Here is a 19,494-nt window from a genome sequence, read left to right on the forward strand (position 1 = left end):
CATGTCGAAGTGTCCTTGGGTAAGACATTGAACCCCTAAGACCCCCAATGAGCAGGTTAGCGCCTTACATGGCTGCAAGGCCGCTATTGGGAAATGTGGAGCACATTGTAAAGCGCTTTGGGAAGTCATTGACTTGAAAAGCGCTATATAAATGCAGATCATTTCATTTCATTTCATATAATGGATATGGGAGGCAAAAGACACTAAAAGCCATCATTTGTCGTTTAGATATCGTGTTCTCCATTTCAGTGCCACAAATGGACTCAAGCGGTTAACTCAAAGACCGTTAATGCATTTGTGGTATCAAATATGTGGTGTAATGGGCAAAAACGGATGTTTGGTGAGGATTGTGACTGGTGAGGCACTGTCAGATTCACAAATATATGAAGCTGCATCCCTTTCATCCTGATAATTGACAGAGCAAGAAAGCAATATATAAACTGTAACATAGAAAAAAAAACTTTTGTTCTACCTTAACTGATAAATTAAGTCTATGCACTGCTTCTTTTGAATGAAAGCATCAATAGCAAGGTAATCCTCCACAATGGAAAAAAAAATAATAATAATCCATGCCCTGAGAAAAATAAATACAGGATGACTTGACTTGCTGTTTGCTGGCTGATACTATCACTGTCATGATTACCTAAGTGGAGCCACCTGGGGTAATCATCTGGCGCGCTGGAATGCGCCATCTGATTGGGTTATGTTCCCTATTTAAGCATTCTACACCGAGACATAGGTGTCTGAGGATTACTCCTGTATTCGTAAGACTCTCCCGATTACCTGTGCCTTCTTGTTTACCTGATTCTGCCTGCCTGCCTCCGATCCGACCTGCTTCCGTCCCACGCTACGATCTCCTCTTCAGTCCCAGTAAACTCGACCTGCTTCAGTCCACGCTACGATCTTCTCTCCAGTCCTGGTAAACTCGACCTGCTTCCGTCCCACGCTACGATTGGCTACGTCTTCCGAAGTTGTCTTCACGACGTTGCTGTCGACGGTCATCGTGTTTCCCGCTAACCCTTACGCTTCCCCAAATAAAGAATTGTACGAACGCTCTGGGGTCTCCTGCTCTGTTCTGGTAATCCACGTGACAGAATCCTCAGACCAGAATGGACCCCGCGTTCGTATATCTGCCCCCTGACGACTACGAAAGCCAGGACCAGCAGCCCAATCCCCCTTTAGAATGTACAGTTCGGCAAGTAATTTCCGACGTGGCGAAATTGGCTAAGCAAGTGAGTCAGTTACGGCTCGAGTGGGATCAGTTGGGTCGGGACTGGTCCTATCTCTCCAAAGTAATGACCCATCAAGCCACTTCATCGGTGCCCAACACTGACAGCCCACCTTCGGCCTTTCCCAGTTCATTCAGCGCAGGTTTCGCTGAGCCGCAAGTGGGCACGCCCGAAAAGTTTGGGGGAGATCCCGCTCAGATCCGCCCATTCATAATAAATTGTAGATTAATATTTGATCTCCAGCCCCGCAATTTTGCTACAGAAGCGGCTAAGGTAGCGTTTGCCATTAATCACCTCACAGGAAGAGCGCGTCTTTGGGGAACGGCCGCCTACGAGAGAGGTGCTACGGCGTGCAAGTCATTCAACCTCTTGGCTCAAGAGCTGATTAGGGTATTTGACTCTGGTTCCTCATCGGTCGACGCCGCCCGTTCAATCATAACCATCCGCCAGGGGAGACGTTCCATTGCCGACTATGCTGTTGACTTTCGTACGCTAGCAGCACAAAGTGATTGGAATGAAGAGGCGCTGGTCGATGCTTACCTCCACAGTTTGTCTGGTTATCTCAAGGATGAATTAGTGTCCCACGCTCCTCCGACAACACTAGACGAAGCTATCGACTTGACTGCCCTGATCGACCGTAGGGTTCAGGTGAGACGCCGAGAGAGGGAGGGTCCCAGCCAATTCGTCACCAGGCAAGTTCCAGAAGCTAATAATTTACCGAACCCCCGGGTTCCGGTCAGCCCCATCGTAGAAATGATGGAGGTAGACCAGGTGCCGGTCATTCCCATTGAAGAAAGGATGGAGGTGGACCGGGTCTTTCTTTCCCCCGAGGAACGCCGGCGAAGGTTTGTCAATCATTTATGTTTCTACTGCGGTGCCAAGGGACATCGCGTGGCCACCTGTCCGGTAAAAGGCCAACGCTCGTCGGACGTAAGGGGCGTCCGATTGAACTCAGTCCTTGTGTCTGCTCCCAAAGACGCTAGACCCATTATCCAGGCTTCCCTCTTCCTCCCCAATTCTACGCAGACGTTCCAGGCCCTGATTGACTGTGGCGCTGAAGTAAATATCCTCGATCTGTCTCTGGGACGCAAAATGGGGATACCTGTTAAGCCCCCTCCTAATCCGGTATCTGCTCGGGCTTTAGATGGTCACCTGTTAAGCACAGTGTCTCAAACAACTGAACCCATAGAATTACAGTTGTCTGGAAATCACCAAGAGAAGATCCGATTCCATTTACTCCACTCCCCGAGCCAACCCCTCATTTTGGGTCATCCATGGTTGGTCCAACACAACCCCCATTTCGACTGGCGCACTGGGTCAATACTGGAATGGGGCAGGGACTGTCACCAAACCTGTCTGCAAGCCGCTCCTTACCCAGGTCACTCCACTTCCACAAGAGCTTCACCCAATCTGTCCAAGGTCCCAGTTCGTTACAACCACCTACGGGAAGTCTTCAGTAAAGCTAAGGCCTCTTCCCTGTCACCCAATCAGCCTTATGACTGCGCAATGAGTCCCATGCCTGCCTGTCCTACTCCGCGGCCTGCCCGTCCGACTCCGACTCCGCTACCTGCCACTCCGACTCCGCTGCCTGCCAGTCCGACTTTAACTCTCCGGCCCGCCTGTTTGACTTCCATGCCTGTCTGTCCTACTCCGCGGCCTGCCCGTCTGACTCCGACTCTCCGGCCTGCCACTCAGACTCCGCTGCCGGCCCTGATTCTGCCTGTTCTGATTCAGTCTTTTCTGCCTGTTCTGTTTGCCGGTTCGTATTCTGCTTGTCCTGTTTTTGCTGGTTCTGATTCTGCCTGTTCTGTCTCCGCCTCTCCTGTCTTGCCTGATCTGATTCTGCCTGTCCTGTCTGAATTGCCGGTCCTGATTCTTCCTGTTTGCCCTCCGGACCCACCCTCTGCCGCCCCTTCGGATGCTGATGAGGGGGCTTCCCTCCATTCGGAAGGATTCTGAGAGGTACTGTGCTGTTACATAGTTCCCCGATTACCTGTGTTTCCCTGTGAAGTGTCTTGGGTTAAATTTATTATTATTTTTTTTTCTGGGGGACTTCTGGAGCCGTCCCTTGAGGGGGGTGGGGGTTCTGTCATGATTACCTAAGTGGAGCCACCTGGGGTAATCATCTGGCGTGCTGGAATGCGCCATCTGATTGGGTTATGTTCTCTATTTAAGCATTCTACAACGAGACATGGGTGTCTGAGGATTACTCCTGTATTCGTAAGACTCTCCCGATTACCTGTGCCTTCTTGTTTACCTGATTCTGCCTGCCTGCCTCCGATCCGACCTGCTTCCGTCCCACGCTACGATCTCCTCTTCAGTCCCGGTAAACTCGACCTGCTTCAGTCCACGCTACGATCTTCTCTCCAGTCCTGGTAAACTCGACCTGCTTCCGTCCCACGCTACGATTGGCTACGTCTTCCGAAGTTGTCTATATAACATGCTAAAGTGGGCATTTGCACGTCACACTGGGTATTTGTATATTGTATTCTTTTGGCTTTATTATTGTATTGTTCTCAGCTCAGGGATGCTGCTGGAAATGTGAATTTCCCTTAGGGGATGAATAAAGTATCTATCTATCTATCTTCACGACGTTGCTGTCGACGGTCATCGTGTTTCCCGCTAACCCTTACGCTTCCCCAAATAAAGAATTGTACGAACGCTCTGGGGTCTCCTGCTCTGTTCTGGTAATCCACGTGACAATCACTGATTTTATAGTTTTGGGCTCAATGACATTAAAATTATATTATATTTTAACATTTAATGAAGGGAAATTAAGACTACATGCATTTTAAGTACTTCCCCCAAAATTCCCTGTTTCTATAATTACAAATTTTTAAGGACTTTTATTTTTATTTATTTCATTTATTTCATGTATTTCATGTATTTTGCGTATGAAAGGCATAAAGTGAAGAAAAGGTTGGTAAAAGCAGCAGTGGAATTAGCGAAAAGGAAAGCAAATGATGAATGGTGTTGAAAGATAGGAGTGAACTTTGAGGAAAGGAGAAAGGTGTTCTGGAAAGAAGTGAAACGCGTAAGAAAATGCAAGTCGGGAAAGAAAGAGAAAGTGAAAGTTAAGGATGGTAGATTGCTGGTTAGCGGTAGTGCAGTCGGGACGAGATATTTTGAGGAGTTGCTAAATGTGGAGGATGGGAGGGAAGTGAGAGTCGAGGCGATCAATGGTATGGAGAGAATGTGCGTGTTGAGTGATCTAAAGGTGAAGCCTGTAGAAAATGGGAGGTGCAAGAGACAGTGAAAGAAATGAAAGGGAGGAAGGCACCTGGGTTGGATGGTTGTACTGCTGAATGCTTTAAAAAAGGTGGCATAGCTATAATTGACTGGTTATTACGCTTGTTGAATGTATGCTCTTTAAGTGGTGTGGTTCCTGTTGACTGGTGTAGTGCATGTGTGGTGCCATTGTATAAGAGTAAAGGTGATAATTCTGAATATAGCAATTTGAGAGGTATCCGTTTTTTGTCTGTGCAAGCTGTATTGGAAGAGTCTTCATTAAGAGAGTGAGAGAAAGAACAAATGAGATGGTGATGGAGGAGCAGTGTGGTTTCAGGAAAGGAAGAGGATGTGTGGATCAGGTGTTTGTAGTGTGAGGAATATTTTGCAAACTGTGTTTTTTTTGGCTTTCATTGACTTTGGAAAAGGCGTATGACAGAGTTGATAGAGAGGCATTGTGGCAGGTGATGGTAATCTATGGAGTGGGTGGAAAGCTGTTGAAAGTATTGAAGAGTTTTTATGTGAACAGCAGAGCATGTGTAAGAGTAGGGAGTGAGACAAGTGAGTGGTTCCTTGTGTTGACTGGTGTGAGACAGGGGTGTGTGATGTCACCATGGCTGTTTAATCTGTAAATGGATGGTGTGGTGAGAGAGGTGAATGCAAGGGTAGAGATGATGGAGAACAGTGGAACGGTGGGGCAGGTAAGTCAGTTGTTGTCTGCAGATGACAAAGCGCTTGTGGCTGATTCTGAGGAAACATTGAGAAAGTTGGTCATGGAGTTTGGAAGAGTGTGTTATAGGCGTAAGTTATGTGTCAATGTTGGGAAGATTAAGGTGATGAAGTGTTCACGTGATGGAGTGGGCATGGTGTTAGAAATAAGGTTGCATGGACAGGTGCTGGAAGAAGTTTAAAAGATTTAGGAAGTTGGGTTGTGATGTGGCTGCAGTTGGTGGAATGGAGTGCGAATTATTGCACAGAGTGAATCAAAGAAGTAAGGTTTTGGGTGCTCGTGAGGAGAGTGATGAGCAACAAGAGTATGAGTATGGATGTTAAGAGGGGACTGTATGAGAGTGTGATTGTGCCGACTGTGTTGTACGGTGCAGAGACTTGGAGCCTGAACGCAGATTTGAGAAGGAAATTAAATGTTTTTGAGTTTAAGTGTTTGAGGAGTATGTTAGAAATGACAAGATTGGATAGATTGAGAAATGAAATTGTGAGAGACAAAACTGGAGTAGTAGTGGAGCTGAGTAAGCGTGTGGATAAGAGAGTACTCGGTTGGTTTGGACAAATGGAGAGGATGGATGAGGAGCAAATGTTAAAGAGGATCTGGAGAAGAAGTAAACGGAAGGAGACAAAGAGGAAGCTCGCGATTGACGTGGATGGATTGTGTGATGAGGTCTAAATATAGTGGAAGCTTGAGCTCTTGTTGGTGATAAAAAGGAGTGGAGAGGTGTTGTGAAAGGATAGTGGGATTGTGGACGCGTTCTTAAGGATGGGCAGGGCACCCGTATGATGCGGCAGGGGTAAACCAGTGAAAGCTGTCCGGCCTGCTGTTGAACAAAAGAGTGTGTTGTGTCACCCTGACCCGAGTGACATGGCCGCTTTCTTGTGTCCCGTTTCATCTGGAGGGACGAAAGCATGACCAACTTGGGTGCCGAGGTGCCTAACTTGTTTGGGTTTTTGGGCATGTGGGTTGGCCATAGTTTAAAAAATTCTGTGTGTGTTATTTTTTTGTTGGTATTTTTTCCCTTTTTATCTTTTTATTTTCTTACTTTATTTTATTTTATTTTATTTATTTTTGTATGTGTTGTCTTGCTGTCGGTCACCCTTCTCGAGGGATTTAACCAGGATAGATAGATAGATAGATAGACATTTGTACTCTGATGTTGCTGCTAAATGCCATTGCAGTCTTTTTGATGAACATACAATTGAGGCCAGTTTTGTATTTTCATTTTAAATCTTTTTTCATTTGATGAATCTTGTATTTCATGTTTATTGTCACGTCTAATCTCGTTGTAAGCATTCTATTCTATTCTATTCTATTCTATTCTATTCTATTCTATTCTATTCTATTCTATTCTATTCTATTCTATTTTATTCTATTCTAAATTAAAAAAGATTCCCATTTATGAGGATTTACTTGAAGTTGCAAAGTCTAATGGCAGTGAACGCGCCGCACACCCCCGCTTCCTGTTTACTTGCACGCTCCCACCTTCATTCATTTCCTGGTTGCCAGAACATGAACGCACCACCGACCGCCTTCCTTACGATGACGTCGAGAATTCGGAACGAAAAAAGGAATCCACTTGTGATTAGTGCATTTGCAAACGTAAAAGTCACATAAATTATTTGAAAATCCGTGATCCGGCTGCCGAAGGACGGAGAAAAGGGTTCTGTTTTCGAGAAGGACAATACGAGGTATTAAGAAGGTGCAGATTTAAAATGTGTTTTCGGTGAGCTTTTGCATTCCTTTGCTGATTGTTTTGACATGCTAACCTACACCTTAGCCGCCCTGAAAGCTGTCAGGGTTTCTTAATATCAATCGCTATCTTTCATAATGCCTCGTTTAGGTCAACAACTGCATATGAGGTGCAGTATGTTTTGCACAGCTTAAGAAAAAAACCCGCAATAGTATTGTATTTATGTACAAGTTCTGTATTACCTGAGTGACACTCAACGTCTCATCTTTTTTTCAATAGTATTTGCTTTAAAAACACTACACTGGTAAATATATATAATTATATAACGCCTGATGTTCGACAGTGCAAACCATTAAATAATCCATCCATTATCCATTATCTGCACCGCTTATCCTCAGTAGGGTCGCGGGGGTGCTGGAGCCCATCCCAGCCATCTCCGGGCAGTAGGCAGGGGACACCCTGAACTAGTTGCCAGCCAGTCGCAGGGCAAATAGGGACAGACAATTCGCTCGCTCATTCACACCTAGGGACAATTTTGACCGGCCAATTAACCTGACATGCATGTTTTTGGAATGTGGGAGGAAAACGGAGTGCCCGGAGGAAACCCACACAAGCACGGGGAGAACATGCAAACCCCGCACAGGAAGGTTGGTAGCTGGATTTGAACCCATGACCTCAGAATTGTGCCGCACATGCGCTAACCAACATGTCACCGTGCTCCATTAAATAATATTGTTTTCAAATGTGCACCTGTGTATTCGTAATCTAGAAATATAATTTGATTTCGAAAGAGGCTGACCTTGACCTTGGAATAGATGATTCTAATGTTCGCTGATCAAAAATTGTAAAAAGAAAAAATCTATTTGGATCACAACCATCCATCCATTCATAATCTGCACCGCTTATCTTCAGTAGGGTCGTGGGGTTGTTGTAGGCCATCCTTGCTACCTTTCGGCAGTTGGCGGGGGACACCCTGAACTGGTTGCCAGCCAGTCGCAGGGCACACAGGGACAGACAACTCACTGGTTCATTCATACCTAGGGACAATTTGAACTGGCCAATTAACCTGACCTTCTGGGTAATATTAGGATCATTTATTTTTAAATTGCAATCATTGGCATCATTAGAAAATGCCGTCTAGTGGTGCTGAGCCATCACTCCACTTCATTTGATGGGTCACGTAGTTTTTGGTCAAAGTAATCTTTTGCCCTGTTTTTTTTAGATGCTCTGTCATTTTAAGTTCCTGCGGGCCTTATAAAATGATGCGGCGGGCCACATTTGGCCGTAGGCACGTATGCCTTGAGCAGGGGTGTCAGATAAATATGTTTTATGACTCTTTTAAAACATAAATATGACTTTAAAATAGACAGCAATATCATCCGGAGTAAATGAAGGTAAACATTAATTAACTCAAAATACTTTGCTCTCCATAAAAGTCTGTCAAAACCATACAAATTCAAAGAATGAAAAAATAATGAAATATACATAAAATAAGTGCTTTTCACTTTGGGAGTTGGCTTCAGTGAAAAACATCCTCATATTCTTCTTTAACTCTTCAACTCTCTGTATCTTCTGCTCTGCATTCATGTTTTTCAGCTTACTCTGATGTTTTGTCTTGCTGTGTCGTTTTACATTAAATTCCTTACTTACGCCCACATAAGCTCCACAAAGAAGACACACGGATTTGCCGGCAATAGATGGATAGCTAAATAGATACTTTATTCATCCCCGCAGGGAAATTCACATTTCCAGCAGCATCCCTTCACTGAGAACAATACAATAATAAAGCAAAAAGAATACAATATACAAATACCCAATGTGACATGCTAATACCCACTGTAGCGTGTTGTATAGAGTATTTAAATAGTGCTACATAAAATACACACTGCACTAAAAGTACGATAATATGCAATGTAGGGGGTGTGGCTTAATGTGGGCCTTTACTCCGCCGGGTGGAGTTAAAGAGCCTCATGGCATGAGGAAGAAAAGATCAATGGCAATGTCAGTTAACAAATATTTAGCCACTCCTCGGTTTTAAAAGGCTCCGTTATCCGGAACAACTTTTTGCTCGGCCATTGCGAGGGTTTAGTATCTGCGTAATCCACAGCAAGACTCACTGTTAATGCACCTGTAAGTCCTTTTTCTCAGTGAACTCAATTGATGTGGGAACATTTTTACGAAGTCTTGTGGCGGCAGCAGAAGTGCTGCATTGTGGGATCTATAGTTTGATAGTCATCAGCGTTTCATAGAGCTTGGCCATTATAGTAGATGATTTCACAGGCCGGTTATAATTGTATGCCGGGCCGGATGTGTCCCAAGGGGTGTGAGTTTGACACCTATGCCTTAGAGAGACTTGTCAACTTTTGTGCTGCAATGACCCACATCCTTCCACCGCACTTTTTCCTCTCCCCACATGCCCTATATTCACTCCATGCTATAATAAGCTCAGCATATACAAACCACACTTTTCCATTCGTGTTTTGACCAAAATCTTCATAGCGAGGTGCGGACATGGCCGAGTTGCTGAAGCTGCTGCTGCGGGTATCGGAGAAAGCTGCCAATGTGGCTCGGGTCTGCAGGCAGGAGGCACCCCTCTTTCAGCTCCTGGTCCAAGAAAAGACCGGGGATGACAAGAACAAGAAGTTTGTGCAGGACTTCAAGACGCTGGCGGATGTTGTGATCCAGGAAGTCATCCGACACGATGTCGGGGCTCGGGTACGGGGCCATTCGCTTCTTATGGTTGCTGTCTATGTTCGTGTATGAAGCGCACTCGAATATCGGTATTTAATTTTGTTTCACTTTTTCTCAGCTCAAACATTGTGTTCGACTGCAAAGGAAATCGAACCCGGGCTCCTAACTTCTTGATCACCAGTGATATAGCTTGTTCCTGTACCACAGACGCATTTACAGTCTGTCTATATTCTCATGGGGCGGCAGTAGCTCAGGAGGTAGAGCGCTCGTCTTGGGATCAAGTGATCCTGGTTCGAATCCCGACTCGTCCGTGTTACATGTCGAAGTGTCCTTGGGTAAGACACTGAACCCCTAAGACCCCCAATAAGCAGGTTAGCGCCTTACATGGCTGCAAGGCCGCTATTGGGAAATGTGGAGCACATTGTAAAGCGCTTTGGGAAGTCATTGACTTGAAAAGCGCTATATAAATGCAGATCATTTCATTTCATTTCATAGCCTGGACCAATAAAAACATTGGTAACAATAACATTGATAATAATAATTTTATATCCACTGTGTACTCACTAAACTACCGGGGATCTAGATGACATACATAGAAAAAGGCATTCAATTTGCTCTTATCACCACACTACTTTTACTCACGATGTCTCATTCCAAACGTTGTTTTGGCTAGACTGTTTCCCATAATACTCCGTTACAACGCTGTTCAACATGGCACAGTGAGTAGAAACAGCGTGATGATGAGATCAACTGCCTTTTCCATTGATGTCTTAAACCCTAGTGGCCTAGTGGTTAGGATTCAGCACAATCACTGCCGCAATCCTGGTTCGTTTCCCGTTGCACCCTTGCTGAGCAAATAACGCTATTTTTTTAACGGATCAATCATTGCTCATTTATGGTGACATACTATCATAACACTCATATAACGTGCACCAAAACTATGAATTTTGGTATAAGCAAAAAATAATGCATTTTTTGTTTCCGTTTGCACGGCCAGTACCGATCCCTGGCCCAGCAGTTGCAGACTATTGGTACAGATTACTTACAAAAAGGAATTCGATTTTAGCTCTTCATTGCACTATTTGTATTCATGGTACCAGAGTCAAATGTTAATTTTGTTGTACATTTCACATGTTACAATTAAAATAAATTATGTTGTACTAGTCTATTCTAAGCATAACAAATGACAAACATTGAACTCAATACCGACTTAAATTTACCATCCATTTATTTAATGTCCTTCAAAGTCCGTTTAATCACAAGATACACCAAAGAGTTTTTTTTTTCCCTTGTCGTGCTTTTTTACGTTTATTTATATCTTTGAGGACGACCTTTGGTTTTCTCCATTCTCTAACATTAACCTCTGCTACCGAAACTAAAAATAATGTGATAATGAGATAAAACCTTAAGCCTTTTCCTATGTTATCTACGTAACTGATGGTCCAATGTTTAGATTGAATTGCTCTCACTACCGTAACCCGTGCTTGAGTCTCGTTGCGACCAACGTTGTGATTATGCTTAGCGATATCTTTCTGATTAATTATTTCTCATAAACAGACTGTGCAGCCAAACTTTGAGTTCTTTTTCATGTTAAAAAAAAGCGCATTATACATGAATATATACAGTACCACTAATTCCGTCTCGCTAATGTTCCCTTTTGTCGCTGTGCTCAGTTCCCTGAGATGGTCGGCTTCATTCACGGAGAAGAATCCAACAAGTTTGAAAATGGACTTGGTAAGTAGAGCAGTGATTTGGTATTATGAGAAAAAAAGGCTTAGAGTGAATTTTACAATAACGAAAAATGGATGAGTAGCGGAACTAAACCTCCTTCAAAGCAGGGGTTATCAATCTTTTTTAGGGCTGAGAGTTACTTTTTTGTTACTGGTTAGTGTAAAATTTCAGAATTAGGTCAATCTAAAGCAGTCGTGCCCAAACCATGGCTTGGTGCACATTTATCGCCAAACTCATTTATTGCCGGATAAGTGTATAGTTCATTAGACTCTCAAAATAAGGAGAGAAGACATCAATGGATTTTTACGCAAACATCAGATAAGAAATTCCAACTTGTTCTAAAAGCTTTCCCCTGTGCACATTCTTCTTATTAAATCTTCTAGGTCTCAAAAGGGCCTTGGCTTAAACATTTTTTGAACGGGCCAGGAGGAGAAAAAAATGTTGATTACATTTTTTGTATATACTGATACATTCTCGAATACAAACCTCAGCAATACCTGAGTGTAGCTCCTATGCTGTTAGACAGAGGAAAGAAAAGCTACTGGACTTGTTCTAGGTTTAAGGAGTGGTAACATTTATTTTGTTAAATATGTTTAATTTTGGGTTGCATGGCAAGGCAGTGGTTAGCGCATGTGCGGCACAGTTCTGAGGTCATGAGATCGAACCTTCCTGTGTGGAGTTTGCATGTTCTCCCCGTGGGTTGCGTGTGTTTCCTCTGGGCACTTCTGCTTGCTCCCACATTCCAAAAACATGCATGTCAGGTGAATTGGCCGGTCCAAATTGTCCCTAGGTGTGAATGAGCGAGTGATTTGTCTGTCCCTGTGTGCCCTGCGATTGGCTGGCAACCAGTTCAGGGTGTCCCCTGCCCACTGCCCGAAGACAGCTGGGATGGGCTCCAGCACCCCAGCGACCTTACTGAAGATAAGCGGTGCAGATAATGGATGAATGGATGATTTATTCATTTTTAATCTACTCTAATTTTTATTTTTAGTAGCAAACTTTTATCGTTTATCTGCACTGATAGGGTTGAAAATGAACAATCAATCTATTTTGTGTCAAAATAAGTTTCACACTTATACACTTTGAATTTCAACGACAGTTCAAATGAATGACAAGAAGGTTCATTGAATAACCAAAGAAAACACAATTCCAATGTTTTCCATTTGAGGGGATCCCAAATGCATGGGTGGAGAAGCACCTTTTCCGTTACTGGCTCCATCTAGTGTTAAAACTGAGAAGTGCAACAGAGTTGAGCTCAAGCGCCATGTGCGGGCCATATTCTATATTTTCAGAATAGGCCTGCGGGCCGTAGTTTGGACACCCCTGCCTTAGGCAATACATGAGGGGAAAAAGATAATGTGGGCCTATCTCTATTTTTTGGGAATATTTGTGGAACTTTCCGTTCAGGTAAAAATCAAAAAAGACAAAAAAAAAAGATCAAAGTCTTTTCAGAATGGCAGCGACGTTATGCATTTTAGAAGAAACAAACATTCAAACATTTACAAGTATAATGTTATATTTGTTTTTATGTATGAAAAAAAATAATTAAACTGATTTTAAAATGCTCAGAATTAAAGAAAAGTAGAGGTAAAATCAAGCCTAAAAAAAAATCCAGCCTGGCGCCTACGGGTATTAAAGACCGACCAGTTAAAACTTGAGTTGAGGGACCTAGCCCGAAGCAAACACATTTTCATTTTATCTGTGAGGAGAAGGAAGAAGGAGGGGTGATTTGGGCCAACTCCGACCCCCCGACCCACTTCCCTGTGTCTGACAGTAACGCGGATAAGCGTGTGGCGAAGTCAACCTATCGGACCCGACTGCGCTGCAATTCCCTAGAGGTGGACGGAAGCCATTGCATAGATCCTCCACAATGAACAATGAGGGGTGGATAATTTTGAGCAAGATGAATTACGTTCGGGCTGGGCTTGGGCTCAAGATCTTACCTCGAAAGCAAAGTAACAAATTATGTCCCCTTTTAAGGCGCTGAATTTGATAATATGTATTGAAAAACTTAAAATGCAATACAGCAAGCTCAGAGGTTTTTTTCCATCACATTTTATAAATGTTTTGTCAAGAAATAAAAAACATAATTTTTAAATAGCAAGTAAAGAAAAATGTAGACAACTATTTGAATCTTGAGGAATCTAAGGATAAGACTGTCACCAAATTAACACATTTTCATTCGTTTTTTGTTTTTTTAACCATTTTATATTTATTCGCATTATGGTCATAACATTTTACTTTGGCGGGCCGTAGATTGCCCACCTTTGGCCTCTCATGATAATGATGTAAACGGTGCATAATAATTAGACAACAACAGTGAGATATTGTAGTCAAAATAAGAAAATGGCCTATGCGATTTTCTTTGCAGGCTTCCAATATTAAAAACAAAAAAAATTAACACTGCCATTGATGGCTAGATGTTTTATTGGCATGAATTTGATAACTGACGATAAAATGTATGGACGTCAATGGATGCAGGGTTCATACAGTGCTTAAATCTTTGAAACACTTGACAATTTAATGTTGTGTTTTCAAGGATTGGAAAGTGCCTGAACTTTGGGTGAAGTGCTTGTAAATCCTTGAAATCGTTGCCATGTCTTACAAGAAGTCTGCTTAAATGTGATGCCGACACTGCTCTCTGGTGGCTTCATTTTGCCATTGCATTTCTTTTTCTCTCTTGATTAACAGCAGTTGACATTAGTTTGTATGGCTATGAAGCGCCATCGCCCCCTACGGTTTTCCCCTAAGAGGACGGGTGCATACTACACGTAAACGGGGCACTATGAAATGTGTATTAGTACAAGGATTACGTATCAATTATGGATATTTATTATGGACTGTGCAAAAAATTATGATAGCGTTTCCCAGTAATATGTAATGAGAAGAACTTCCTGTATCTGAAAATGTAAGCTAAATATTACATATAAATGGTGAAAGATTTGTCTAAATAATATTTATACACGTATTGTTTAGACCCACAAATATATTCGCAATTTACTGTAGATCTAAAAATGGCACATGTAAAGCAAAGATTTATTTGTGGATCGCAAAAACACATGAATCACACGGGATTTCTTCTTTTAATGGCACTTGAGAGTTTGAAATATTGGCTTTGAATATCCTTAAAAAGTGCTTGAATTTGGCCATGAAAAATGTTATAATTTTAAGTGACTGAAGCCTCTCTTCAAATGTCTCTCAGGCGAAAGTGTGACTGTGACCGTGCGTGGCACTGAAGAGGAGACGGCAGCGCTTCTGGCTACCGTGCTGGATGGCGACCTGACTGCGGCGGCACTCCTAGCAGGGGCTATCCATCAGGACCCGAAAACTATCGATGCCAACGCGGACGGGATCGCCGTGCCCCTCAGCCCTTCCGAGCTCGGCATATGGATTGACCCGATAGGTGAGTGCCAAGCAAAACCGGACTGCGCCGGGGTTTGAGTGTCAAAGGCAGCTTTTGGGTTCAGATGCCACCAGCCAGTACATAGAAGGTCGTGAAGAGGTCTTGGAGGAGGGCCACCTGTCACCTTCGGGTCTGCACTGCGCCCTGGTGCTCATCGGCGTTTACCTCCGAAGCACGGGTGAGCCCGTTATGGGTGTCATCAATCAGCCATTCAACAATAAAGATCCTGCAAGTGGAAGGTGAGTTGCATGGAAAACTACTGTGTATCCATAATGGATTATGGACAGGACAGGATCCAACTACAGCTTATTCACTGCCATTGAAGTGATGATTTTTAGGAAACAGGCTCTTCATATTTCCATCCATTATCTGCACCGCTTATCCTCAGTAGGGTCGCGGGGGTCTAGAGTCCATCCCAGCTATCTTCGGGCAGTGGGCAGGGGACACCCTGAACTGGTTGCCAGTCATTTGCAGGGCACACAGAGACAGACAACTCACTCGCTCATTCACACATAGGGACAATTTGGACCGGCCAATTCACCTGAAATGCATGTTTTTGGAACGTGGGAGGAAACCGGAGTGCCCGGAGGAAACCCACGCAACCCATGGGGAGAACATGCAAACTCCACACAGGAAGGTTCGATTTCATGACCTCAGAACTGTGCCGCACACGCGCTAACCACTGCGCCACCGATCTGCGCGCTATTCATATTTGTATTGCTTTAATTGATATATTACCAATCGTTATAACAATTTAAACAAAATAACCTAAGAATTAATTTTAAAAATGTATTTTACTAATGAATTGTAATTGCATTTATTTTTTTGTGTAATCGGTTTCCAGGGATCCTTGAAAAGTCTTAAAAGGCATTGAAATCATCATTCTAAAAATAAGGCCTTAATTGGCATTAAAATCCAATTTTCGAAAGTCTTGAAAATGTGAAATTGTTAATAAGATTTGTGTTTGTTTGAACTAAAACGATTTAATATTTTTTTTTTTTTCATGCATCATGATAAAAATGCTTCATGAATGTCGCAGAAGAGTTGTTATCTGCCTGTTTTCACTGTAAACATCCTTTTTAGTTTAGAGAGTGCTGTTATTGAGATGGAAATTTTCAACTTGACCAAAATGTGATTTGTTTGAAATTGCTCCTTATTCATGTTTCCTGTTTGTTTCATTCAATTGTGTTTTTGTCGACTTGTTCTAAAATTTGATTTGAGGAGTCATTAAAAAAAAGTCTTGAATTCAACTTGCCTTAAGCTGTAGGAACCCTAGTAATATTTCACTAATAGATGTCACGATGATGTTGTGCAATGCACAAGGAACATTAAAAGCTAGAGATTTAAAGTGACCAAAAGGCATTATTTGTCTTGTCATTTTATTTCCCAGCCTTCCACAAGCCTTTTTTTGTTTTGTTTTTTTGGGGGGTAACCTTAGCAGCAAGACGGTTGACAATCACATCAGCTCCCTGTAGGTGAGCCTCATGTTATGTAAAATACATTTTTTGACCTGAGTAAGTTTAGAAAATGCATGTTTATCTGATAATTCACACATTTTTGCTTATAATTCAAATCAACGTTGTTGTTTTTAATAAACAAAGACTTTTTACTAATAAGAGGCCCTCAATATACACAATGTTCGTTTGAAGACGGAATCCCTGAAAACCATGTGACACAACAAAATGTAAATTTAGTTTCCAATGTCACAATAAATTACCTGAAATAAAGAATATTACATTTTTATGTAAAAAAAAAAAAAAAAACATTATCCCTGAAAAAGACCTGATATTTTAAATTACGGTAAAATATTTATCGACCAAAATACAATTTGAAACTACAAAATAATTTGAACTTTTTTTTTTTTTTTTTACAGTGGCCCTTCTACATACAAGATTAATCCGTTCCCAGATCGAGCTCGTAATTAGAATTTCTAGTCTCGAACGCATTTCCCCCATAAGAAATAACAGAAAACCAAATAATTCATTCCTGGCTTCACATCTAAGTTGACCCTAAATGGCTACAAAACACATCTTCTCGATCATTGAAACATATTTAAATAGTAATCAAATATTAAAAATACAGTAATAAAATAAATTAGATCATATTAATGAAATGTGAGTTTATTATGAACACTTACCACGAAGGAAAATGGCATTTGCCAACCTTGAGCCTTAAATATTCATGGGTTCTCTGCATGATGCATCAACGGCGGCTTTACTTTGTTGTCACAACTGGCATTAGCACACAATGCTAACAGTTATACATTTGCAGAAGGACATAACCTTCTTCAGAAATTAGCGAAGCCTATGTAAACTCTTTCGTGGCTTTGATATCTGCACTCACTGCATCCCTATGCCGGTCCATTTCGAGCACTCCGCCCTCTGGGAATTCTCGAAACTGGGATTTTCTTTCGCACGTCCGGCACTAAGATAACGACAATAGCTTGTGTGTAAAAGGGCAACTGTACTCAATTTTTTAGGGTCAACAAATTTAAAGCCTACTACTCAGAATTCCAGCAAAAAAAGGGGTTAAAGAAAGCGTCTTTAAGTGAGCTGGCTCATCACTAGTCACTAGTCAATGGGAGTTAATGGTCTAGATGTCTTGTTTCCAGATGGCGAGGAAAGCTCTTCTGGGGCGTGTGCTGCGGCGACGTCAACGTGTGCTCTGTGTCACAGCTCAAAACCGGAGCCAAAGGATGCCGATCCCTGTCGGTGGTGCTGAGCTCCAGCGAGAAGCAAGTTGTAAAAGATAGCCTGGCCTCCCTGTGCGGGCCAGAAAACCTGATGTACGCTTCAGGAGCAGGCTACAAAATCCTCTGCGTCATCCAAGGCCTGGCTGACTTCTACGTCCTGTCAGAAGGAAGCACCTTCAAGTGGGACTCGTGCGCGCCCCACGCGCTGCTCCGAGCGCTAGGTGGGGGAGTTGCCGACCTGACCAAGAGTCTAAATTTCAGTTCTGAGGCTAAGACAGAACTGACGTATAACCAACCTTACACTGAGGGTAAAGGCGCTGATCGTTGGGCTAACTACGGAGGCCTGGTTGCATATAGAGACTGTTCCAAGCTAAAAAGCATCATGGATGCTCTAAGAGGAAAAGTTTAGTTTAATTATGTGAAGCCCTAATCCATTTAATTCCAGAGCAGCGTATGGTTTTATTTTGACACGTAAGGAATTGTTAGAGGCGTGGCAAATAGTCCGGAAAATATTGTATTTTAAAGATGAAAATAACTCATCTGCCAGTTTCACATGTTTAACCCTTTGAATTTTTGTTTTTAACAGTGTGTGTGTATATATATATATATATATATATATATATATATATATATATATATATAATATGTGGGCCAAATGAGTTTCTGAAAATTTAGTACAGTAGACCCCAGGACATGACAATCCATTCTGACGTTGGATTTGTAAAGGGATTTTTCGGTATTGTGGGAGATAGAAACCTGTAATTTGCTGATGCGTTGTAAACAAAAAACCAAAACAGTTTATAGTATTAACAATGTATGTGGATATGATCAATTAACTTTATAAATATACATTTAAAGGGGACATTTGATTTACTCTGTGTGACTTGAGCTGGTCGGGTGGAGTAGCAGGTCGATGCAGATGGGGTGCAACTACGGCAGATTAAAAATGAAGTTCTTTTTCAAAACTTTTACCTGTGACAATATTTATTTTAGTTTTCAGAAGATGTTTTTGCTTTAATTGCCTATTATCAATTGTCCAGATTTTCAATTGGTTACACCCATGCAACTTCGCAATTTGTGTGCCTTCTTCGTATTTCTTGATAATTGCAAGTTCTAGTCCATGGTTTGCAATTTGAACTTGTTTTGGCAAGCCTTGGGACCCATGGCGCCTACAGTACCAAAAGTACAGTATTGTATCACTGACGCGCAGTCTTGAGGAAGCACACAAAATTCTGAACTGACTGAAGAGAATTGCATTGTGAGAGGTAGTTCAGCCACCAACGTATCACCATCTTCATGACGTGATACAAACCAACAACAGGCCAGAATTTTATAGGTCGACCAATGGCAGACAGGCATCTTAGAGACGTAACTCGTCATACCGACGAAAACCGCAGAGTAGCAATTCATATTCCTCATTTAAATTTCTTGATAATCGCAAGCTTTGCTTAGTTATTTTTTTACCATTTTACTATTGTATTCACGCAAAGTCTTAACAAGGCACACAAGATCATGAACTGAATGAAGAAAGGCATTCTGGGAGGTAGTTCAGCCAATAGCGTAGTGGCATTATCACAATGCTAGAAGACAAACCAATAGCAGACTGGCACTGTAGAGACTCATCCTATGCACAAACACAGCAAAGATGATTTTAATATTCTTTTGGCTTTGTGAAATAACTCGATGTTGATCCTGTATATTGGAGAAAATTCCATAAAGAGGGGCAAAAAACATCTTATTTTACGTAGTAAAGTGAAAACAGGCGCTGAATTTCAGGGGTCTACTGTACTGATTTGAATTATAATTTTTGCTTCTCTATATGGTGTTTTTTGTTTTAATTATAAAGGGATTATCCTCTCTAAAAAGCGATAGAGCTGTTACAATGTCAAGTTTCATTTCCTTGTTGAGCTGACCTGTCAGAAGCTATAAATATGCCAAGCATATGAAACGGTGTGCAGTCATGTGCACCTCTTTCAAACATCTCCTTGTAAGGAGATGAGCCAATAGCAAAACTGCCTTCCGAGCCATGTTTTAACAGACCATTTGACTTTCAACCTGTGATTGTGTCATTTTATTTTGGTGTATGCATACAAAGCAGGG

General features: G+C 42.2%; 1 protein-coding gene across 3 annotated transcripts; it reads left to right on the top strand.

Annotated features, from left to right (window-relative positions):
* Positions 1–6,697: 6,697 nt before the first annotated feature.
* On the top strand, positions 6,698–19,448 carry inpp1 (inositol polyphosphate-1-phosphatase). 3 transcript variants are annotated; one of them, XM_088338550.1, is made up of 6 exons: positions 6,698–6,910; positions 9,377–9,592; positions 11,242–11,302; positions 14,502–14,702; positions 14,767–14,941; positions 17,314–19,448. In XM_088338550.1, exons 2-6 carry the CDS (start codon positions 9,389–9,391, stop codon positions 17,801–17,803), a joined length of 1,131 nt encoding a protein of 376 aa, XP_088194676.1. In that variant the 5' UTR covers positions 6,698–6,910; positions 9,377–9,388; the 3' UTR covers positions 17,804–19,448. The 3 variants fall into 3 exon arrangements, with proteins under 3 accessions (XP_088194676.1, XP_088194678.1, XP_088194675.1); XM_088338552.1 differs by having other exon boundaries at positions 6,698–6,901; XM_088338549.1 differs by having other exon boundaries at positions 6,698–6,875.
* Positions 19,449–19,494: the final 46 nt, after the last annotated feature.

The sequence above is a fragment of the Urocampus carinirostris genome, chromosome 6, assembly GCF_059441175.1.
Source record: "Urocampus carinirostris isolate Australia breed hairy pipefish chromosome 6, RoL_Ucar_1.0, whole genome shotgun sequence".
Taxonomy (NCBI): Eukaryota; Metazoa; Chordata; class Actinopteri; order Syngnathiformes; family Syngnathidae; genus Urocampus; species Urocampus carinirostris.